Genomic DNA, 24,409 nt, shown 5'->3' on the forward strand with positions numbered 1-24,409 from the left:
AACTTAGAATTGCATTGTACAGTTGACAGCACATCAGGCAAACCTGCTGTGCACCTTACGTCATATTATTAATATTAACATGAAGTCCCGTCATCTGTATAGCAAGAATCTCCACAAGATTCTTCAACCCAGGAGTGGCAGAACGGGTGAACTAAGCCCCCAACAACGATTTTCTGCAAAAATCACAACACTACCAAAATATTTAGCTTGAACTAAAAATTCTAGCTTCAAAAGATTCTGTGTATATTAAGATTTCAAGCGGTTTCACAAGATTCTTTCCCCATCCAGGAGTGGCAGAACGCGTGGACTACGCCCCCGGCAGCGGTCCTCTGGCCCTGTTCCCAGCTGCTCGGCTGGAGGCCTGTTCTTCCGACGAGCGCTGTCCGGGCGTGACGCGTATCCAGGCTGCTGTGACGTTGCGCGCCTCTCGCGCTGGCAGCGGCTGCGATCGGGATACCTACTCGCTGCACTCCCAGAAGACTATTTGCGGTAAGTTCTTTAGTATCCTATAGTTAGACAGTGGTTTATGTCTCGCTGGAGGCCCGGGCGTGACACGCATCCAGGCGGCCGTGACGTAGCGCGCCTCTCGTGCTATTCCTTCTATTTCACCAGAGGCAACTTTATTTAGGCACATGCCAAACGAAGACGATTAGGTAAGGTGAAGTTTGCGAACTATTTTGTTAGAATCAGTTGACTGGTAATGGTGGTGTGAACTAACCTAATAAATAGTTGCCTATTATTGGCTTTAATGAAAGGTCATGATTATGTTTTTTACAGGTTTGGACCCGAAAACGATCGACCTTCTCCCGAGTCCCGGCGCTGGCAACGAATGGGTCAAGTCCCTAAAACCTGATACGGGTGAGTTTCTTTTGGTTTTTATTGAAACCATTTCGCCTCAAAGGTGTGTGCTAACTGTAAGTCACGTATCCTCGGTCCACGGCGACGATATTTACCTCGCAACGAGTCGTGGCTTACAATGTGGCAGTGTCTCCAATTGCCGCCGCGGGTCGAGGCAGCCGCTCGACCCGAGGCTGCCTCTGGTGGAGATCCGGCTGTACAATATTTCCCATTTCCTAACGTGTTTCTGGGGCAGCAAGGTTCTGGAGACTGGAGTGAAGGACCCACAAGGTGGACCCACAAACTCATAAGGAAAGAAAGATACATTTATTACAATGGACATCACACAAATACAGGCAATTACATAGACATGACAGTGGCACATAATAATAAAAGAAAAAAAAAACAAGAGTAAACTGAGCAGTGCCACCCATTCACCAACAAGATGCCCACTGCAACGGGACCCCACTCAGCATATGCCATGACCCACGGTGACGAAGGCCACGGCGCTGGTTTTCAGTGTGCCCCATGCCGAGTGAGGGTCACGGACCATAAGGGTAGCACGAAGGCGCTGGATGCAGGCCGCTACCAACCGTACAATGTGGAAATCATTGGGGGAGGACTATGTTCAGCAGTGGACGTCCTGTGGCTGAAATGATGACGATGAATATGTTTCTCCTTACCAGGTCGCGACGGCGAGCAGATGTTCGAGTTCGACGGCGAGACGTCGGCCACGGTGCCGGAGGCGCTGGCACCGCACTCTCTGCCCGGCACCTTCAGCCTGTCCGCCTGGCTGCGGCACGCGCCCGCGCCCGACCACGACAAGCACCGCAAGGAGCACGTGCTGTGCCTCGCCGACGACCACAGTGAGTACTCCTCGACTCAGACGGCGTGTCTCATCAGTCCTCCCCCTCGAGGCATGGCTCGTCAGTCTTGCCTATCTATAAAGCCTTGATCACACGTACCGAGTAAACGGGCGAGACAGTAAAATGTTTACTCGGTCGAGACAGTTGGGTGAGCGAGTCACATATTCGCTCGGCCGAGCACTAGGCGTAATGTTCATACACACCGAGTACTCGGCCAAGAGCACTGTCTCGACTGTTTGCTCGGTATGTGTGATCAAGGCATTAGGTGGCGTCGCTCGCCAGTCTTTCCTCTTCCCCAGCCCAGACAGTGTGCCTCTTCAAACCTCCCTTTACCCCACGTGCTGTGCCTCGCCGATGACCACAGTGAGTACTCCTCCGCTCTTCAGACGGCGTGTCTCGCCAGTCCTCCTCCTCGAGGCATGCTTCGTTAGTCTTCCCTATCCCTTAGGTGGTGAAGCTCGCCAGTCTTTCCTCTTCCTCAGTCCAAACGGCGTGCCTCTTCAAACCTCCTTTTACCCCACGTGCTGTGCCTCGCCGATGACCACAGTGAGTACTCCTCGGCTCTCCAGACGGAGCAGTAACTGGATCGCGCTGCGCGGGTTCGCACACTCCTGGCACACAATCAGGCGAAGTTATGAGAAGAAGTGATGACATTTATCTGACAGCCCGACGCGAAGTACCGTATTTGTGGTGTCAAGCCCCTGAAGGGGAGAATTGACTATGAGAAGGGACATGGATCAGAGAAATTTGTAGGGTGTCAAGGAAAGCGCCCGGGGAAAAGAGCCCAGAGCAAGTACCCGCGCGCTCTCCCGAGATTCGGTTCGTACGCCGTGAGGCAGGAAGAACTATGGGTGGTGGTGGGCTCTCCAGACGGCATGTCTCAACAGTCCTCCCCATCGAGGCATGCTTCGTCAGTCTTCTCTTTCCCTTAGGTGGCGTAGCTCGCCAGTCTTTCCTCTTCCCCAGCCCAGACAGTGTGCCTCTTCAAACCTCCCTTTACCCCACGTGCTGTGCCTCGCCGATGACCACAGTGAGTATACTCCTCAGCTCTTCAGACTTGTTAGTCCTCACCCTCGAGGCATGCTTCGTCAGTCTTCTCTCTCCCTTAGGTGGCGTAGCTCGCCAGTCTTTCCTCTTCCCCAGCCCAGACAGTGTGCCTCTTCAAACCTCCCTTTACCGCACGTGCTGTGCCTCGCCGATGACCACAGTGAGTACTCCTCCGCTCTTCAGACCGCATGTCTCGTCAGTCCTCTCTCTTGAGACATGACTCGTCAGTCTTGCCTATCCCTTAGGTGGCCTATATTGGGAGCATACGCTGACAAACTTTCAGCTTTTATAAAATGACGTAGGTCTGGCGTTCACCAGCTCTTAGTCTAAGACAGTATGCCTCTTCAAACCTCCCTTTACCCCACGTGATGTGGCTCGCCATTCTGCCCCCTGCCCCATGTGATATGGCTCGTCAGTCCTCTCCTTCTCAGGGGGCGTGGCTTGTTAGTCCTCCCCTTGCCCCATGCAGCGTTGCTCGCCAGTTCTCTCCCTACCCCAAGAGACGGGCTTCTCCAGTCCTCCCTCTCTCCCACGTGATAGCTCGCTAGTCCTTCCTCCCACAGGAGATGTGGCTCGCCAGTCTTGCCCCTCCCTCGCTTGACGTGACACGTGACTCACCAGTCCACTCGCTCCTCCTAGCAGTGTGGCTTGTGAGTCCTCCCACTCTCCCAAACGGTGTGCCTAGTCAGTCCTCTCTCTTCTCAGGGGGCGTGCCTTGTTAGATCTCCCCCTCCCCAACGTGCTGTGCCTCGCCGACGACCACAGTGAGTACTCCTCCGCTCTTCAGACGGCGTGTCTTGTTAGTCCGCCCCTTACCGCACATGATATGGCTCATCAGCCACCCCCTCCCTCTGGCAGTGTGGCTCGTCAGTCCTTCCCCTTCGTCAGGCAGCTCGTTTCACCAGTCCTCCTACTCCCCTACGTGATGTGGCTCGCCAGTGTGATTTGAGCTCGTTAGTCCCCCTTCCCCCAGGGGACGTAACTTGCCAGTTCCACAGAATAATAATAAGTACTACGTACAGAAGTTTTACTTCGCGAAGGTATTTAAAAAAATGTATGCTCAATTTCATCAACAATATGGTGTAATTTAGCCTGTCTCAAGAGTCAAGCACCATTTTGTTGACAAATGTCAGTGATCGGCACTGCGCCGAAGCTATAGGGCTGACTTCAGACTTCACAGGTAAAATTATGTTACATGAGGTGCCAAACTGCGGAAAATGGCGGAGGAAATACATGATTTAGCATGAATTATCATGAATAATATTAACTACTTATTTACCTCTCAGTGTCTTGAGGCAACTTAAAAAAATACATTCTGTGTTTTTATTATTATTTAGGCAGTTAAATACTGCACATTTCTTTATTTTCTTCCATCATACCTACAAAAGAATACGCGTGCGTGAGTCAATGTTCGCTCGTATGTGAGGCCTTGTCGAATAGTATCCTGTAGGTGGGCCATCGTGCGTGTTTTGTTTTCGATGTAAACTCGCGGAGATGAACAGGCCTGCCAGTTCTTCCCCTCCGTGATACCACATTAAGGAGGGGGAGAACTGGCGAGCTACCAATCTCTTTTCCCACATTGACGTGGCTTGCCAGCAGTCCTCCCTCTCCCCTCGTGGCTCACCAGTCTTCCCCTTCTCCAAGCGGCGTGCTTTAGAAATCCTCCCCCTCCCGCAAGCAATATGCATGACAATGACGGCTACCGTATTTGCGCTAGCCAGTTTGTGCCTTTGCAGCTTTGTAAAGTAAAATACTGTCAACAGTTTGTGTCAGATTGAGCTATGGTAACCGTTATTTTTTTAGTAAATGAAACTTATTTTGCATTTGTAGTAAGTAAGTAGGTACCTACTTATAAGATAAGATATGTTTAAATAAAAATTCTACTATTATTGATATGATTAAATGTTTTTTTGTGTGCATGGAACGGTTCGGAACAAACTGCATTGAATCTATATTGCATGTTGTGTCAGCCTATAATTGTTGTTGCATTGTAACTTTGTTCATAATTGTTATTTTTAAGTGTACATGTTGTAATGTAACAATGTTGGTAGACCTAATAAATAAATAAATAAATAAACAGTGGCACCAACTGATGGACGCTGAAGCCTACTGCATTTGCAGTCACCACGATGGCGCCACTGTAAAGTGCACTCTCCAGTGGCGCCAACTAATGAACGCAAATGACTTAGTTTATTTAATTACCAGTTATAACCGTCTTGTCTCTTTCCAGAAATGAACCGGCACCACTACGCGCTGTTCGTGCGCAACTGCCGCCTGATCCTGCTGCTGCGCCGCGACTTCGGCGAGGGCGACCTCAACATCTTCCGCCCCGCCGAGTGGCGCTGGAAGATACCCGAGGTGAGACCCTTGGACGATCTAGCTTGCATGTTACATACGTAGATTGTAAATCGTATTTATTATCGCATTTTTATCAAGTCTTTAAAGCAGTCTACGTATCATATCAGTCTACCAAACTCGCCAGCATATATCGACGTCTCGTTTAAAAAACATCATACAAGATACAAGTCACCGACTTGTATCCGCGCGTGTTTCACAGAAAATATGCCGGCGGCATACCTGCGACTTGCGCACGCACTCATTTGCTCGCCGACATTCGAGTGAGTGTACCAAAATAATTGCTGATGTCGTGCCGCCGACAAAATTGTTCTACATATATCAACGAAATGTTAAGTCACCGACAAAAAAGTCGACGACTCATACGGTGCAGGAACACGACCCTTTCTAATTTTCCATAGTCAAAAGTGAAAGATTTATGCCCATTTTCACCATCAATCCCTACGGTAACACACTGGCTAGATGAAGAAGCCTGGCTGGCTTATGTGATGAGGTCAAATGTCAGTCAACGGTTGACGTAATGTATATTCCCCAGGTGTGCGACAACGAGTGGCACCACTACACGGTGAACGTGCGCTTCCCGTCCGTCGAACTGCTGGTGGACGGCGCGGCGCTGCGGCCCGAGCGCGCGCCCGAAGTCATCGACGACTGGCCGCTGCACCCTGCACACGGCATCAACACCACGCTGGTTGTAGGAGCCTGTTGGCAAGGTAGGCTGGCTTTCGACAACTTTTAGCTACTCTCTTGCACTCGTGGAGTCCATTGAGTGCGGTTTTGACCTGATCAGTCCAGCGCAAGGATGACCTGTCACGCGCTCTCGTGCTCTCAACCCTCTGTTCTGTCCCCTGCAGAAAGGTTGCAATACGGGAAGAATGGCGACGGATTGTGGAGCTTGCCACCAAACCAGGTGTAACGACCACGATCACTCTGGCTAGAGTGTAACGATAATGATGAAGAAGAAAACCTACTCTCGTCACTATCAGCACCCCTTGGAGAAGGATTATTAAACGGGTCATATAGAGTCATACAGGGACATACAACGGTCACTGCGCGCGCCCGAGGTCATCGACGACTGGCTGCTTCACCCTGCGCACGGCATCAACACCACCCTCGTCGTGGGAGCCTGTTGGCAAGGTAGGCTGGCTTTCGACAACTTTTACTTACTGCTCAAAGTAAGCTCAAGTTGTAGGTAGATCCTAGCTACACAGGAGTCGCAGCGGTGGGAACAAGAAGTGGGAATAGTCCCGATACACTAGTCACTATCAGTACCCCTTGGAGCAGGATAATTAAGGCGCTGGTCGTGGACGCCTGCGGGCAAGGTTACAGGCCTTCGAGAACTACTTACTCTTCAATGTTTTATCACCTCTTCGAAAACAGCACGAGATGATGCGGCTTGAAGATAACACTCGTCCTGACAAGGTCCTTTTAAGGCCCGGTTTCCACCAAAGCGGAGTAGAGCGGAACAGGGCGGAGAAATGTCGGGTCGTCGAATTTTTCTATAGACTGACAGCGGCGGCGACGCGGCGCATAGCGGAGTTTCGCGGAGCGGAGACGAGAAGTGGAAATAATGAAATCTGATTGGGTGTTTAAAATACGCTTAGCTTTGTTCCGCCTTGGTCGAAACTAGTTGTTTCCTCGGCGGCTATATACTATCAAAGACTTAACAAAAGCTTTAACAAATGAAGATCTATAACAAATGAGCTAGTGTTCAGAGCACAGAAGAGATGCGTACGTGCAATCTGCCAGCTAAAACCCACAGATACATGTAAACCTCACTTTATACGGTTGAACCTTCTAACTTTGCCATCTATGTATATTTATGAAGTTGCGGTCTTCGTCAGACAAAACCCAACATTATTCAGAAGTCATCACAGATCACGCGACAAGAATTTAATATGTAAGGATCCTTATAAGACAACTTTTTTTGCTAAGAATATTGTAGGCATGGCACCCAAGATTATAAATAAATTACCAAAAGACATTAGATTAATTGAACATCTAAATTCATTTAAAAAAACTTTACTGACTTATTTAATTAATAAATGTTATTATAATATATCTGAATTCTTTGACGATAAATCTAATTAGTTTATGTAACTGCCAAATTTTATTGTTGTCTGACAAATTGTATGCTCTTTGAGCGGAACATAGTGATACTACCTAATGTAACATGTCACCATTTTACCTATGATTCACAATAAATGATTTTGTATTTGTATTTGTATTTGTATTGAATAACTGACCTTTTCTCCGCAGGCACTGAGAGCGAGATGCGCCACGGACTCCGTGGTTGGTTAGCTGGTCTCGGACTCCTACGCGGCGCGGTGCAACCTGCTCGCGCGCTCGCCTGCCTCGCCAAGTGCCGCGAGGGACTGAGTCTGGCGCCTGATCTATGTGAGTACTTGTACATCAATGATAGCTTCCACTAAGGCCCAGAACAGACGATGAAACGCAACTGCAACTGCTACCTAGTTACTTTTGAGTTGCAAGTTTCTGCCATAGCGTCCGTTGAGAGACCACACTTTCAAACTGGTAGCGTCATGTGTGGTCTCAACGGTGCTCACGCACGAAGGTATTCCAAAGAAGATGCACCAACTCAATGAAGAAACAAGACTGGCCTGTATTGTGAAACCAAGTTAAGGGGGTACGCAGAGGCCGACAATGGAGCAAACTTACACAGAAGATGCTTGTTCACTCGTGCTTTAAGGGTTTTAGGGCCTCTTCACTCGTGTCTTGCTTTAGGGCCTCTTCACACTAGCATTTGTCCAGCGTAGGCGTTTGATGAACTTATGCGTAGCGCAGATAAGTCGACACTCGCGACGCAGCGTATGCGCAGATAAGTCGAAGACACTCGTGAAGCAGCGTATGCGCTACAGTTCTTTGTACTTGGTTTCATTATTAGACATCTTGGAGAACACATTTATTCAAAGTACTATGTATAACTACAGCGTAACCAAACTAAACTACGATTATTTCTGCAGACCTGCGTTCTGTGTCGGTGGAGGGTGACGGCGTGGCTGACGTAGAGACGCTGCTGCGACGAGTGGCCTACGGGGACGCGCGGCCATTCCCCACGCCCGGCCGCCGCAACGTGCATTTGGATACCACCATCACGTGAGTTGAACGTTTGAGAGAGAACCCAAATGGTTCGCTTTATCCAGAGTCTGTTGGAGAAAGGTCTCTCCCTGAGGATATACGCTTCACTGCCTGCATCCAGTACCTCTAGCATGAACAACACAACTTTCGTCTTCGAATCGTTTGCGTATTCGACAAAATTCGATACTCAACCTTCGAATTAAACGATAACGTGACAATTTTGATTCTCAAAATAAGTTTCGTGCAACCATTTCTCACACTAAGTTCACTTTACGACACGTTCACAAGGGCGCTGTTGTAGTTTTCGTACTAAATCTTTTGATGGCGATTCGAATACACAAACGATTGAACTCGAAAGTTTTTCGTGCTAGCCGTACAGATGCCTCCCTCCACAACAGTTGGCCCTGCGTTTTGCCTGCATCCAGCTGAATTCCAGATACGCCACGAGAACTTTTCTGCCCTAATGAACGAGCTATGTTCCCCCTGAATGTCATTTATTGCCAATAATATGTTGACTATCGACGTTATAAAAGCGGTTGCTCTACATTTTTTACTGTCGAATAAAAATATAATTGAAAGGCTATCTGCAGAAAAAAAGTGATTTATAAATGCCCAATGAGGGCTATCGTTTTTATACTGTTAATTGTGAAAAATATAAAACGTTAAAATAGCGGTATCGTTATAGCCAATGAGCTGTTGTCATAGTGACATTGACGTATTGTCAATGTCACACGAGAATCAAACGTCAGAATAGAGGGACGCGCGGAGACGACTCCGCGCGCTTTTGTGCTAAGTGATGAATTGTATCTAAAATAAGGCAATATAATGTGAAAGATGAGTATCCAGTGTTTTATTTATGAGAATAGATCTACCGGCCGCTAATAATACTTAACAGTTGGCACCCCTGGCGATTGACAAGACCTTACTCTACAGTGGCGCCATCTTGATGAGTGCAAATGCGATAGTCCTCCTACCACTTTAGCGCTCACCAGTTGGTGCCACTGTCTTCGCTACTAGCAAGTGACAGGATCTTACTCTACAGTGGCGCTAACTGGTGAGCGCTAAAACGATAGCCCTCATTGACTGACCTCATCTTCTCCCAGCTGCGACAACGGGCGCATCATCAAGGCGCGTCCCGCCGAAGCCTACATCATGGTCCTGCAGCCGCAGACGCCGAGCATCCTGCTGAACGGGACGGCGGACGCGGCGCGAGACTACGCGCATTTCCGCGCCGGCTTGCGCGTCTTCCCGGATCTGCGCGTGCACGTGCTCGCGCGCGACCACGACGTGCTCAGAGGTCAGTGGCCTGGTGGGAAGATGCTTCAACTCGAGTTGTATTTGCGCCTGGCAACCGTGACGTCACGTCGACGCTTTGGTATGGACGGGGCGAACGCGGGGAAGTCTGCGGGTAACTCAGAGGAGAGTCGCACTAAAGCCTGGTCCGTGAGCACATAGAATTTTGTCCAATGACCCCAAGCTACCCATCCTTATCGCTCGCGCGTAATTATATTGCTGTCGCGACTGTGCGACGCGCGCCCGCAGTGAGTGTGCGAGCGCGACAGCAACATAATTACGTGCGAGCGACAAGGATGGGCAGCTTGGGGTCATTGGACGGGATTCTACGTGCTCACGGACCAGGCTTTAGTTAGCGCGATCGGATTGTAGTAAACGTATGATGTGGAGCGAGGGTAGTTTGTAGTTTACAGGGGCTAGTTTGAGACGAAAACGTGCTCAGAGATCAGTGGACTGTTAGAAGATGGCGCTAGTATGATCTGTTACGAGGATAGTTTACATCTATTTGATAGCGCTAAAGATGGCTGCGGCAAAGGTGGTCGCAAGATTATTCGTTCTGGTTCGAGACCACGACGTGCTTTGAAGTGGCGGTAACTGCTGGGAGATGGAGCTGTATGATCTTTGATCTGGTGTGAAGTGTGGCAAGTGGCCTGTAGGTACTAAAGCCTGGTCCGTGAGCACGTAGAATTTTGTCCAATGACCCCATGCTACCCATCCTTATCGCTCGCGCTTAATTATGTTGCTGTCGCGCTCGCACACTCACTGTGGGCGCCCGTCGCACAGTCGCGTTAGTTTAAGACGACGACTCATTCAATGGTCAATGGCGGCAACTGCTAAGAGATGGCGCTAGATGTATCAATGTTGCAAGGCTGGTAAGTGGATTACAAGGCTGGTTGTAGACCACAGCTGGTGTCATGGCACTCCAGCCGCAGACGCCGAGCATCCTGCTGAACGGGACGGCGGACGCGGCGCGCGACTACGCGCATTTCCGCGCCGGCTTGCGCGTCTTCCCCGACCTGCGCGTGTACGTGCTCGCGCGCGACCACGACGTGCTCAGAGGTCAGTGGACTGGTGGGAATTTTCACATGAATGTCAGATGAAGGATGGTCACAAGATTACACGTGCGGGTTCGAGACCAACACGTGCTTAAAGATGAGCGGACGATTGGACTTGGTCACAAGATTTCACGTGATGGTTTGAGACCACGTCGTGCGTAGAAATCAGTGGTGTAAACTGTCGAGAGATGGCGCTAAAGGTATAAACGGATTTAAAGGAAAAAAAATTAATCTTACCCACCAAGAGGAGAAATATTGATAGGAACTAGTGGAATAGGGTGATTGAATACATCAACTCGCATAGATAGCAGTGCCTTGTTGTTACCAGAGATGGCGCTGGGTGCGAGTTAATTTGCACAAGTGTGGATAATTGGCTGATTTCAATAGCTGGTCAATTATTTTTAGTGCTAAAAAATTACGCTAAAAAGGACACAAATCGCCTAAAGGTATTTTAATGCTGAGAAATGTTTGTCTTGAAAAGTGACGTGATCGCTGAATATTCTCTAACATCTAACACGAACCTTCCACAGAAGCCGAGAGCCAGAAGCTGGACTCCTGCGTAGTATCGGTCTACCCGGCACTGAACCCGGACCACGAGGCGCTGTCGCTGCGGGACGCGGCCTCGCTGCCGAGCCGCTACGACATCCGCGCCGCCGTCACAAGGGACGGCGTCATCCTCACCGGCGCCGACACCGTCGCTAACTACGAAAAGGTAATTTGTGATATGAAATAATAAATAAATAAATAATAATAAATAAATCTTTGGACAATTTCACACAGCGCCAGCTAGCCCCAAAGTAAGCAACTTAATGCTTGTGTTATGGGTGCTAGCTTAACGGATATACTACTTATATACTTTTTTTTTAAATACATAAATATTATACATAGTCACACCCAGACCCGTCACAGATTAAAATTCATCATTTCAATTTCTGCCCTCAGTACTCAATACTCAAATCTTTATTGCATTTCACAGTGTACAAGAAAGGGTTTGTGAGACATCAAAATAGTAGTGAAACTGTTGTTAAGGGGATTAGCACACGTGTCCCACAAAAAAACCGCAGAGTTAGCTAATTTTTCCATATGTTAGTGTGTGAGTTTCTAAGAGTGATCCCTATCAGGGAGATTTCCAGGGTAAACTAGGAACTAGCTTCTAAGGCTGAGTTGCACCACCTAACTTTGACGGTAACTGTGACGATAACCGGTGTTTTTTGTATGGAATTTGACAGATTTTTGACGTTTGTCAAAGTTAAAGTAAGATGGTGCAACCCGCCCTAAGAGGAGTTTGAACTAGTCCGTCAGTTAACTTATCAAAAAATACTCGACACGTATTTTTTACTTACTCAAACTAATGAAAATTAAAAGAGACAAAGTGCGCCAAAGTTCGAAAGAAAAGGACCACGACGTCAAGGCGTGGTTAAAATGTAGCATTTTATGACGTCACACGGAATTTCAACACCATATAACTTTTTTCAGTGACGAATAAAAATTTACGTGTTCAATATTTATGATAAAACAATATAAACTTTGAAAACAGTGTGTAAATAAAGACATTTTCCATGTATTTGCGCCCAATTCCCCAAGCGAATTGCAACCCTAACGCTCTTAAAATACGTCAGGTTCTGCTGGAGATCGAGTACAGCAACAAGAAGCCGGCGTACTACCTCAACCGCGTGTTCAAGCTCACCTGCTCGGAACTGAACGGACGCTTTACCAGCAACGAGTATGTGCAGACGGTGCGTATATTGAACCTTATGTCCTTACGTTAAGGGACAAGTTTGCATTGTGATGTATGTACTAACAACACAGAACTTAAAACATGTGAGCAAAAACAGTACCTACATCCGGCTCGAAGCAATCGAAGTATAAACAAAATAAATTTCATAAAATCCGATTTGTATGAAAATTAAAATAATTAAAACGAAGATATCAATTTTCTGACTTCACAATACCATTTATATGCCCATGTTAACATGGGCTAGTGTCGGCTCATATACCCATTTACTTAACACCCTGTATACAAGGTGGAATTTTGTAATGCCACCTGGAGGGAAACTACTCTTAGTTATACTGTAGACAGAAAATTTTACTCAAAGAAAACATTGCTTCATTTTTGAAAAGAAAAAGAACTGCATTCAAAGATTTCCATAATTTTTTGTATGTATTTACTACTTTAACTGTCACATTTATAACTTTATTTACACTACATAGTCCTTCGAGCCGGATAAACACTTCCTAAAGATATAACCGTACCCTAATGTTATAATTTTATTACAGCTAACGGTAGTTCACCCACACATGTCTGGCGGTGAAGGCTTGTCCCGCGAGTTGCATCCGAGTGGCGTCGCCGACAAACTGGACAACGTTGCACGCGACAAACAGGTAACAGGCACCGAGACATTGTGATCTGAGGTTTTAGGAAATTAAGAGTGCTTTCACATTTAGGCGACTTTACTTTAGCAGCGCGACAGATGCGCTGCCGATAATTTCATACTATATGACAACGGATACCTGCCTTCACATTATAAAATTACCGCAGCCGCGCTGCTGTCGCGCTTTTTACGCCCTAATATGAGGGCGGCTTAACAGCTGGTTAGGTTGGTAAGTGGTTTTCTTAACAGTAACATTTACATCGGTAGCATTCCTCCACCGTAAAACCATGACAGCAAAACTATAATATTTCAAAACGTATTTTTGATTGCTTCCCCATTGTAGCATAGCGAAAACGTGAAGTTGTTATTTTTTATACTGATTTAGAATCAACAAAAATATTTTTAAAAGTAAATGCCCAACACTACATTTATATCGCGATGTAGAGCTAAACTGTTAATTTTGGTTAAAAGTTAAAAAGTTGGCAACCTTAGGCCCAGAACAGACGGTGAAACGCAACTGCAACGAAACTGCAACTGCTATTTACTTTTGAGTTGCATCTAAGTTTCTGCCATAGCGTCCGTTGAGAGACCACACATGACGCGACCAGTTTGAAACTTTCAGTTTCATGCATCAGAATCATCACAAAGTTGCAGTTTCGTTGCAGTTGCGTTTCACCGTCTGTTCTGGGCCTTAGTTGTAGTGTAACTCACGCACGTGGTCTCGTTCCAGGACGGGCACCACGCGCACGCGCACGACGGGCACGCGTTGGCCCCGCGCGCGTACGCCGCGCACGCGCAGCGCGACGCGCACGCCGCCGACGTGCCCGCGCCGCGCCTCATCGACCTGCACCCCGAGCACGAGCCTAACAGTCAGTGCTGTTGTTTAACTGTTGCACAGACATTTGCAGTTTAAGGCTAAAGCCGGGTACACATTGGTGCAATGTAACATGTAATGCAACATGCAATGCAAGAATTTGACGTCCACATTGCTGCAATGTATCATGTAAAGTAACAGAATTCCCATAGTGTAGACGCCTTGCGCGCACGAACCGCGTCTACTACGCGCACGAACAGATTGTTGCAACTCTTGCGCGTAGCGACCCGAAATTTGTCGGTTTTTTCCCCGAACACAAAGAGGCGCGCAGTATGCGCGGAGCGTCAGTGTGGACAGGTTGTGTGGTGTGTACGGCTAGACGCGCGCGAACATGGAACAAGACGACGCTACTGCGGCGGAGGAGGCGGTTACATTTACGTGGAGTGAAGAAAAAGTGCTTCAATTAATTGAAGTGTACAGATCAAAGGAAATTTTGTGGAATCCACAACATGAGAATTTTTATAAAAAACATTTTAAAGAGGATGTATGGATGGAAATTGCTAATTTGATGGAAACAACACAAGAAAAAATGTTACAGTAAAATGATTAGTATTTTATCATCCTACCGTTCGCGCGCATCTCGGAAACAGATGTGAGTAGGTACATGCGCGGTTCGTGCGCACGTTGTGCGCGCCCCGCGTCTACACTGATGCAATGCTCGTTTCGTGTTGCATTGCATGTTGCGTTGCAGCAGTCTGTACCCGCCTTTAGAACTCACGACGCGATTTTCACCCGCGCCCGCGGCGGTTGTGAAATTGCGGTTTTATTTCAAAACTCACGGGAGCGGTTATTTGCGCGGTTATTCTAAGAAGTGCTAAGTCACTGGTACAAAATGGTCGCCCGCTGATCGGGTGGTTTTCGCGCAGTCGAAAACCGTCGAGCGAGACCCGATTACAACCGCGCCCGCCACGGCCGAAAACCGCGTCGTGAGTTGTGCATTAATTTTTTACATAAGTATCTGCAGAAGCTACGGGCCCGCAACCGCCGCGGGCGCGGGTGAAAATCGCGCCCATGAGTTCTTAGCCTAAGTCCGGTCGCCGAGTACCATCGGCAACAGTGCTAAATATCCATTGCCTGTCATGTCGTCTCGTTCTATCGCAAAGAATCACCATTTGATGAGAGCGAGAGCAAAAACGGAAATGGATAGTTAACAGTGTGGCCGTGTGTACATAGACGCTCGTATTCACAAACGATGCATAAGTGAATCAGCAAATCGAACGCACAACGTTGAATGGAGCTCTGTGATTAGTTCACGCGCACTGGGAGACCTCATAGTAATGTTTGTGAATACGGGCGAGAATTTCGTTCAATGACCCAAGCTACCCATCCTTATCGCTCGCGTGTAATTATATTGCTGTCGCGCTTGCACTGACTGCGGGCGCCCGTCGCACAGTCGCGACAGCAATATAATTACGCGCGAGCGATAAGGATGGGTGGCTTGGGGTTATTGGACGAAATTCTATCTGCTCGGCGACCGGAATTTAGAAGAAAATACATTTGAAAATTTTATTTTGAATCTTATACAATAAACACCATTATTGTTTATTATACATCTTGGTAGATTTCATAATAAACTAGCTTTTGCCCGCGGCTTCACCCGCGTGGAATTTTGTCTGTCACAGAATAACTTCATCGCGCGCGTCCCCGTTTCAAAAATCGGGATTAAAACTATCCTATGTCTTTTCCCGGGACTCAAACTATCACTATGCCTTTCAAAATTCAAAATCGGTTTAGTGGTTTAGTAGGCGTGAAAGCAAGACAGACAGACAGAGTTACTTTCGCATTTATAATATTAGTATAGACATGTTAATCTGAGTTATAAACAATAATACTGTAAAGTTTCAACAAAGTCCGTTCAGTAGTTTTTGCGTGAAAGAGTAACAAACATGTAGACATCTAGACATCCATACAAACTTTCGCATCCTACTAATATTATAAATGCGAAAGTTTGTGTGAATGTCTGGATGCCTGGATGAAGCCGCGGGCAAAAGCTAGTTTATGATATTAGTAGGATATTGACGTGACGTATCCCGCAGACCACGTGGCGCTGCTGATCGGCGTGGTAGCGTGCGGCGCGGTGGTGGCGCTGGCGGCGGTGGGCGTGGCCCGCGCGGCGCGCTCGCCCCGCCCCGCGCGCCCCGCCCGTCCCACCCGCCCCGACGCAGAGATGGCGTGGGACGACTCCGCGCTGACCATCACGGTCAACCCTATGGATGAGGTGAGTGACCTTGTCTTTATACTGTGGCTCTTGCGGCCGTGTGCGTGGCCCCACCCCGACGCAGAGATGGCGTGGGACGACTCCGCGCTGACCATCACCGTCAACCCTATGGATGAGGTCAGTGACCTTGGTGAACGTTAACGGCGGTCGGGCAGAGTTATCCTCAAGAAGATCAAGCGAGAAGCTCAAGACCGAACGAGATGGAGGACTGTTGTGGACGCCCTCTGCCCCATCTTGTTGATAGTCAAAGTTGATAGAGGTAAAGTAAATTTTGACGATATTAATAACACACTCTCACAGGTTCTACATTGGTTCACTGTTAACAACTTATTGTTAAATGCAAACAAAACTAAGTGCATTAAATTTACCTTACCTAATGTGAGGCAGGTTTCCACGCAATTAATGGTGAAGAATGAATCATTAAATAGCATAAATTCCACAACATTCCTGGGAATCACTTTAGATGCTAAACTTCAATGGGGTCCTCATATTGAAACTTTGTCAAAAAGGCTCAGTTCGGCTGCTTTTGCAGTGAGAAAGATAAGGCAATTAACTGACATTGAAACGGCAAGGCTAGTATATTTTAGCTATTTTCATAGTATAATGTCATACGGCATATTGTTGTGGGGCTCAGCCACGGACATTGAAACTGTGTTTGTTCTGCAGAAGAGAGCAGTGCGGGCCATTTATAACCTTGGACCCCGATTTTCCTTGAAAGATTTTTTTAAGGAAATAAACATACTGACAGTAGCTTCACAGTTCATTTATGAAAACCTTTTATATGTCCGCAAAAATATAGAGCAATTCACGAAAAAGAGCGATTTGCATAACTTTAATACAAGAAACAAAAATAAACTTGCCGTTCCAAATTTCAGATTGCATAAGATTGGTAATTCATTTATGGGAAAATGTATTAAATTCTTTAATAAATTACCACAAACTGTTGTAGAACTACCCATTCATAAATTCAAAGCACATATTAAAAGTACCTTAATGAAAAAGGGCTACTATAAAGTCGATGATTATTTAAAAGATAAAAATGTTTGGGATACGTTACTGCCTAGCTCGCATAAATATTTATAACTTTGTACATTTTAAAGCATGTAAACCTTTGAAAAAGAGGCTGACAATAGTGACTGAGTTTCTTGCGCTGCTTCTTCTCAGCACTGGCCCATTTATTGTCCTGAAGCAGTGGTAGGGTTAATACTGGGACGTGTAAAAGTGCTTTTTTTAAGCCTATTTACAGAAATAAATGAGTTTTTTTAATCTAGGGGACATAGGACCATAAGTCAAGTCAAGTCTTTAATAAAGACTCTTTATATTGTGGCTTTTGTGGCCGTGAGCGTGACCCCGCCCCGACACAAAGATAGCGTGGGACGACTCCGCGCTGACCATCACCGTCAACCCTATGGATGAGGTGAGTGACCTTGGTGAACGTTAACGGCGGTCGGGCAGAGTTATCCTCAAGAAGATCGGCAAGACCTGGAGCGAGATCAAGCGAGAAGCTCAAGACCGAACGAGATGGAGGACTGTTGTGGACGCCCTCTGCCCCATCTAGGGGACATAGGACCATAAGTTAAGTCAAGTCTTTAATAAAGTCTCTTTATACTGTGGCTTTTGAGGCTGAGGGCGTGACCCCACCCTGACACAGAGATGGCGTGGGACGACTCCGCGTCAACCCTATGGATGAGGTGAGTGACCTTGGTGAACGTTCACGAGGCGGTCGAGCCTTTATACTATGGCTCTTGCAGCCGTTGGCGTGGCCCCACCCCGAGAGATAGCGTGTGACGACCATCACCGTCAAGCCTATGGATGAGGTGAGTGACGTTGACCATTGTTGCCGATCCTGCAAAGTCTTAAAAGTCCAGCACACAATGATGTATGTAAAGCATGACCTACATGCTTTTCACTTGGCGTTTACACAATAATGTGTGGTTCATTGCTGCCTGCCGAAACACTCGCGCTGGATGTGAGAGAGCATTAATCCGGCCAGTGATTGGTCAGGAACTGAACAGCTAAAGCCACTCTATGAACACCACATGCCACGCTACGCCACGATTCTTTTGCAGTGTACCACGATTGACAGTTCTCCACCATGACATACCATCACCACTGTACACAACGGCGATAGCCTGTAGTGGTCAGCATATGCTATTGCATACTGAAGTCTATATACCCTGGCGCCAGCGACATCAGGCGTGGTGGCCCATACACAATACACAATAAAAACATTATGATCAAGATTAATTCAATTCTTTACCTTATCCCTCCCCAATAAAGTTCATCCTCGTATCCACAGGCGGGCGGCTCGTGCGCCCGGCACCCGGCGGTGGCCGACAGCTCTGACGGCGAGTCGTGCTCCGACTCGGACTCCGAGCACCACTCCTCCTCCGACGAGGACGACGACGACCACGGTAACTACACTTATCGACTTTGAACCCTGTTGGGATAAGCGTAGAGTTGAAATTACAATGCTGCGGTAGGAGCTTTACAGTTTTTGTTTGGAGATGCAGGCACGGTAAGGCTGGTTTTAGAATCACGCTGACGTACGCAGACCGTCAGCGCTGACAGCCAAAATGTATGAAGCGTCGGCGCCGAGCGATCAGCGTCACTCAAGAACGTTCCCTTCAATTACATACATATTGATCTGTCAGCGCCGACGATCAGTGAGCGGTCAGCGCGATTCTAAAACCCGCCTAAGCACAGCCTAAGGCAGATAGACCTGAAAACTTTTTAGGGTCGTAAATTGCAAGTTTAGTTTATATTTGGAGCAAGTTGAGTTTATATTTGGTGTCATTCTGCAGAAAAAATATAAATAAGCCCAGCACTACAAATAGTATTGTAAGACAAACACATTTTGAACCTTGTTCGTGAGTGCGTAGAGTTTAAAATCTGCTTGTAAATTTTAGAGACAGTCTGACACACTGTGAAGTAAAACCTAATTACTAACGCAAGGACGTTTAATTAAATAAATTATTTCAATCATATTTAACACTGATAACACTTCTATTTACAAATACTTTAGTATAATATATGTTTAACAGCTCTAAATTGTGTGCCTTTCTACGAGTATTTACTAAGAAATAAAAGAGAATCAGTTTAAGAATCATATCAGAATTTGGTTAATTTCTAATTACAGATTTTAGAGTACCTAAAGTTTTAAATATTATTGTAAATACACAACTTTTAGGAGCTTCTATCGTGTAAGTTGTAAAAACCTCAGGGTTATTACAATCGACACTCGTGTCAGACTTAAAAGGTGCGCATAAGTTGCTCAAGAAACTACGAGATACAGACCAATAACATAACAAGCAAATAATCAAAATATGAAGTGCATATTTAATTGGCATGAATCAACGATGATTTCTGCCTAAATTTTTCGATTCCGCGTTATTGTGAAATTAAAACCTTATGCTCATGGCATACGAAAGTCATTTGTTTGAAAAATCTCGACTTTTGCGCACCCTTTAGTGAGTACAGCGTCTGACATTGACCTCTAGCCGCTTAACAAAGCTTCTTCACTTCCAGTCATGGCTGGCAAGCAGCACAAGTACAGGAACATCAGCCAGCTGGAGTGGGACAACAGCACGATGTAATGCCGTCGCACGCTCGCTCCGTCCCGCTCGGGGCCTCTCGCTCGCACGCACCGCGTCGCAATATCACTGAGTCTTAGTTCGTAAGGTTACTAAGGTTTTATTTCTATTTTTATTTAGTTTAAACAGCATACGTGTAAGATTTCTTCCGACGAAGTTGTAAGTGGTCATAAACGACGCGAAAAGTAACGTTTTTTAATTCCAAATAGTCTCGAATTTAAGACCGTATTTGAGTCAAAATATGTAAGCTTATAAAAGTGATTTGGAAATATTAAACTTTATTTTTGGGTAACGAAACAAATCTGCTATATGCGAGGATTGCTTACTAGAAAATTAGGCACCCGTGCAAAATATTGTATTTATATTTAAGTGTAAAGGCCACCTCTCATGTAACTCCTCCTTTTCAATACTGTAACTGCTTTCAAATGAAGTTATTTTGTCGAAACTTTAACCATAAATGTAACAATGCTGGTCATTTATAATTCTATTCTTTAAATCGTTCTGTATTCGTCACGTAAGAGGTGGCCTTTATACATTTTTGAGAGCTTTGTTTTCTACTTAATTTCTACACGAAGTGTATATTGCAACGCGGCGTCTCTTCAGTACACAGACGACGGAATTGATTTTATATTGTTGTATATCAGTTATCGTGAGTTGGGTAGATTGCTTCAGCGCAACCACGTGACACTATGCTCTCGAGTCGACGGACATAGAACAATTTATATCTATGGTCATTGACATGAGTAAACTAGATCGATTTTGCTATCTACGTTTGAACGATGCGAGGGTAGACTGACAGGTCAGTCCATAATATCCAAGATCTAAATTTAATAAATGTACGTTGACATGCATTGACTATAGATATAAATTGATTACAGAGGGGAAAGTTAACACTAATAAAAGGGCTATAAAACTCAAGAATGCTTAGGCTGACCGCTGCGTAAAACGGGACGAAAGACAAGGGAAGTCTTATGCATACTAAACGCAGCGGATGGCCTTATAAAGCGTTGATGTAAATTTTGAATTTATTTATGCACGATCTTGAACCACTGGAGGTCTTATTGGAGGCATTTGTAAATAAAAACAAGTACTTAATTAATCCTTAGAAGCCTTCATGTAAGATTTAGAGGCAATTTTGAGGTTCAGTTAAACTTTGCACAATGTCATAGACGCACAAGAGTGAACTTAAACTTTTGATTCTATAAATGTCATGTTTTAATATTGGAATAGTATGTCCGTCGAAAGAGTGAGCACGTTTTATTTATAGTGTACTTCTAAGGTCTCAAAAATGATCATATCAAAAACTTTATACGTAAAAAATCAGCAATTATTTTGTCTTTGCTTGCTTTGTAGTACACATTTGTATTAGAGGTCTTGAACTCTTTTCTATTCATTTCTATGTGTAAGAGGTAAAAACGATGAATATTGTATGTAATAAAACCAGTAGTCATTGTAATTTCGTATGGAGTCGGTAAGGATAACTTAGGATAAGCCATCAGATACTACTATTGTATATTACTGATATCTAAGAAATGTATGCTTCACTGGCTATTCTAACTCGCTAATAATATGCAGCTCTGTTTTGTTTCTTTCGAAATCCAATATGGCGGCGATGTACTCGCGTTTCGTTATTTCCGTCCCCTTTTTATTTTCGTAAAAAGAAATATGATTTGATGCGTATCGATTTGGGAACCATTGCGAAATTCAACTTTATAGGTATGTTTTTCGCGCCAAATAAATACGTTAATCGGACGCCATATTGGAATTCTGTTTGAGTTCAGTACAAAGCCAACGTTTCGTTCAAAAGTGCATTTATTTTTTGTGGTACAAACTCGCATCACTCGAGTAGCATTACGTTTTGTTCTTTGTCAAATGAAAATAAAGGATGTCCAAACACTTTCTACCCCTTACGAGCTTCTCAACTAAATCGGCTTAAATGTATATTAGGCACAGAGTTATTTGAAAAAAAAAACATAGTTTTACGATATACACATTATACAGATGGTATCTGTTTAGGATCAGCTATTATAAACTATATAATTATATATATATTTTGAATGCGTTAAGGGATTTTTACTAACAATTAGGTACTAAGTGGCTATATGTTAGTATTTGACACTACGGAGAAAAGTGGGGCGGACGAGAACACGTCAATCCCTGAAAATATTTCAATTGGAATTGTTAGAAATGCATATAAATTTGTCTACACCTTAATATCATGTTGATAAGACTGGTTTTCGGCCTTCACTGTCCAGCTTACCGAAGCATTGCGTGCATTCACAGCGCGTGTAAACTTTGATAAAGTATCAAGATTATTTACACTTCTGACAAATTCGATTGGAGCTGTAGTTAAAGTTAGTTAGGTTTCCGTTTCACTCTTCCGCTTGTGTGGTATGTCACCGACGAGTTGCATATCATGGTCCGTTTGCCATATTAGCGTAGGTGTAAGGAACACTGACTGTAAAACAATTAAGCAATCTTCGTGAACATAATCATTGGTGTCATTAGTCGGCGTATAAAATGTTGTTTGTTCCCAACTTCTTACCTATTTTGACGTTTCCCACTTGTCAGACTGGCATTTGTGACAGCTGTCAAGGGTGTAGGATTTTATTGTATGACTAAATGAATAGGATATTTAGTAAATGTATTTATGGCGCGGAAGTTATCTGTGGTTGATGTTGTGAAAATTATGGCAGCTGTCAAAAGTATCAATATCGTTCAAGTAGCATACAGCGAGTTGCGTGTTTGTGCGTATATTTTTCTGTGTTAGTTCCTTTGATGAAATGAAAGAACAAATTGTTTAGTGCCATTAGAGTTTCCTTCGTTGATTTGTTGTTTATAGCAGCAGACACGCAGCTTGCTTCCTATTAAGTTTGTATGTACTGTTTAATTGAGTCGTTGTTTTTGATTTCACTCGACAACCGTCCAATGCCCATTTCCCATTACATTTTAATATTTTAAGATCTGACCGTAACATGTTGTTTTATCTTCGGACTTGGCTCAAACCCCGCACAAAGACAGCCATTTACTTTGTCAGTTAAACTTTACCAAGTATAATGTGGTAGCTATTTTTTTGTATTTCATTTTTGTACTTGTATTTTTTGTTTTTACTTTCTTTTGTATTATCGCGGTATTATTACAGTATACTTAGGGAACTTCTTTCATGTATGGATTATTATATTTTAGCTAAAAATAAAGTTGGTTTAAAAATAAAAATGGTGGTGTTTTATTTCGATCTGTTCATAGTTACAAATTATGGTACAACCCTTATTTTAAGACAACATTACAACTACTTTTGGTCATTATAAACTCAGTAAAAAATGTTTTTATTCTTACACAAGAACCTTCATATAAAGAAAGGCATATTGTCTTTGGCCTCAGCTGCTTTATATCTAAAGACAGATTTATTTCGATGTGAACTAGCGGTTATGCGACTCGACTGCATATCAGATGATACATTTTGTTGCAAAATCGCCCTTATTACAACTGTTTAGGATCTACAGAACCTATCCATGAAAGATATTACAAATCAGCGCCATCTGTATCAATTGCAGGAAAGTAAATTACTTTGAAAGAAAGCATAACCGTGTCCAAAATGTAGCCTACCTAGTTATCGCTACGCTGAGGGAGATGGTGCTAAATCTTCAAAATTGAAATTCGTCTTGCTAAAACTAGAGAACGGCTGGGCATTTGGTTTTGTCGTAGTTGTTGTTGAAGTGTTTAAGGTAGTCCAGGAAAGGTTTGAATGGTTCACTGTCATTACAGGGGGTGCGCCAAAGTTCACCTAAATTTTCAACTCCGAAAATTGGAAGTCCGAAAATGTTCTTCCTAAAATTTTTCATCCTAACAATCACAATTCCTAACTACTCTGTCTCTAATGTTCATAATTTCGAATCATTCAACTTCATAATGTCATAAGCAATAAACATCTATTACACTTTTATTTGTTCTCCTAGATTTTCTAAACATAACCATATTTTACACTATTATTCAAAGTCATATCTTTTTTGTTTAGATTTCTTTCTTTAACAATATGTTAAAGTTCAAGTTGGCATTAGCACGTATACTTGAGTCCCGTTCCATTCATTCAGTCAAGTTCCAGAAATGAATCGGTCCTATTCATAATTATTGGTTTAGGTTAGGTTAGAACTGTGACCACAACACACCAGCCGAGCGAGCGAAGCCAGAGTCCCGCTCCAGTCATTCAGTCAAGTTCCAGAAACGAATCGGTCCTATTCATAATTATTGGTTTAGGTTAGGTTAGAACTGTGACCACAACGCAGTAAATTTAGATTTGATGCAACCCTACATCAATGCACGTCAAAACAAAATATTTACTTTGAGGCTACGCCTACTAGTTTTTTTTAAAATCGAAATTAAATGATGCGATTTGGGTATTTTGGTGAAATTACTAAAAAAATTAATATAAATGTAGCCGCCTGGCATGGAACGTGTTATGGGGGCTGAAAATATAGGAAATGACCCATTCTATCTGCCAAATCATTTTGGCACACGATGCGCCAAACACCCTGTATATCCTCAACCAATTGAGCTGAAATTTGGTATACTTATGTTAGTACGATGACATTGCAATATTATGGTATCATTGAGCTGGATGGAGTCTGGAGGTGGCCATAGGAACTTCTAAACGAAACGGCGGAATCGCATCTTAGTTTGGGTTCGTTGGATATCTTTTCGNTTACAGGAGATCCCATTGCGACAGTGAAGACAATACATTAACATACACAACATTAACTACATAATTAGTAATTACCTACATACAAAACCTACACATAACCTACT

The 24,409-nt window shown here is 44.6% G+C and overlaps 1 protein-coding gene across 1 annotated transcript in view; it reads left to right on the forward strand.

Moving 5' to 3' along the window:
* Cals (calsyntenin 1) overlaps nucleotides 1-22,390 on the forward strand; it is a 31,919-nt gene extending 9,529 nt beyond the window's left edge. The window contains exons 6-20 of the mRNA XM_028322596.1: nucleotides 289-489; nucleotides 778-858; nucleotides 1,524-1,703; nucleotides 4,981-5,108; nucleotides 5,641-5,815; nucleotides 7,362-7,499; nucleotides 8,087-8,219; nucleotides 9,305-9,498; nucleotides 11,080-11,261; nucleotides 12,169-12,285; nucleotides 12,827-12,931; nucleotides 13,652-13,790; nucleotides 15,832-16,013; nucleotides 18,313-18,427; nucleotides 19,542-22,390. Coding sequence (XP_028178397.1) covers nucleotides 289-489; nucleotides 778-858; nucleotides 1,524-1,703; nucleotides 4,981-5,108; nucleotides 5,641-5,815; nucleotides 7,362-7,499; nucleotides 8,087-8,219; nucleotides 9,305-9,498; nucleotides 11,080-11,261; nucleotides 12,169-12,285; nucleotides 12,827-12,931; nucleotides 13,652-13,790; nucleotides 15,832-16,013; nucleotides 18,313-18,427; nucleotides 19,542-19,609 — 2,138 coding nt within the window. The 3' untranslated portion in view covers nucleotides 19,610-22,390. The remainder of the gene's footprint in view (nucleotides 1-288; nucleotides 490-777; nucleotides 859-1,523; nucleotides 1,704-4,980; nucleotides 5,109-5,640; nucleotides 5,816-7,361; nucleotides 7,500-8,086; nucleotides 8,220-9,304; nucleotides 9,499-11,079; nucleotides 11,262-12,168; nucleotides 12,286-12,826; nucleotides 12,932-13,651; nucleotides 13,791-15,831; nucleotides 16,014-18,312; nucleotides 18,428-19,541) is intronic.
* Nucleotides 22,391-24,409: the final 2,019 nt, after the last annotated feature.

This window comes from Ostrinia furnacalis, unplaced genomic scaffold (assembly GCF_004193835.3).
Source record: "Ostrinia furnacalis isolate ACB-3 unplaced genomic scaffold, ASM419383v2 OfSCF7680, whole genome shotgun sequence".
NCBI lineage: Eukaryota > Metazoa > Arthropoda > Insecta > Lepidoptera > Crambidae > Ostrinia > Ostrinia furnacalis.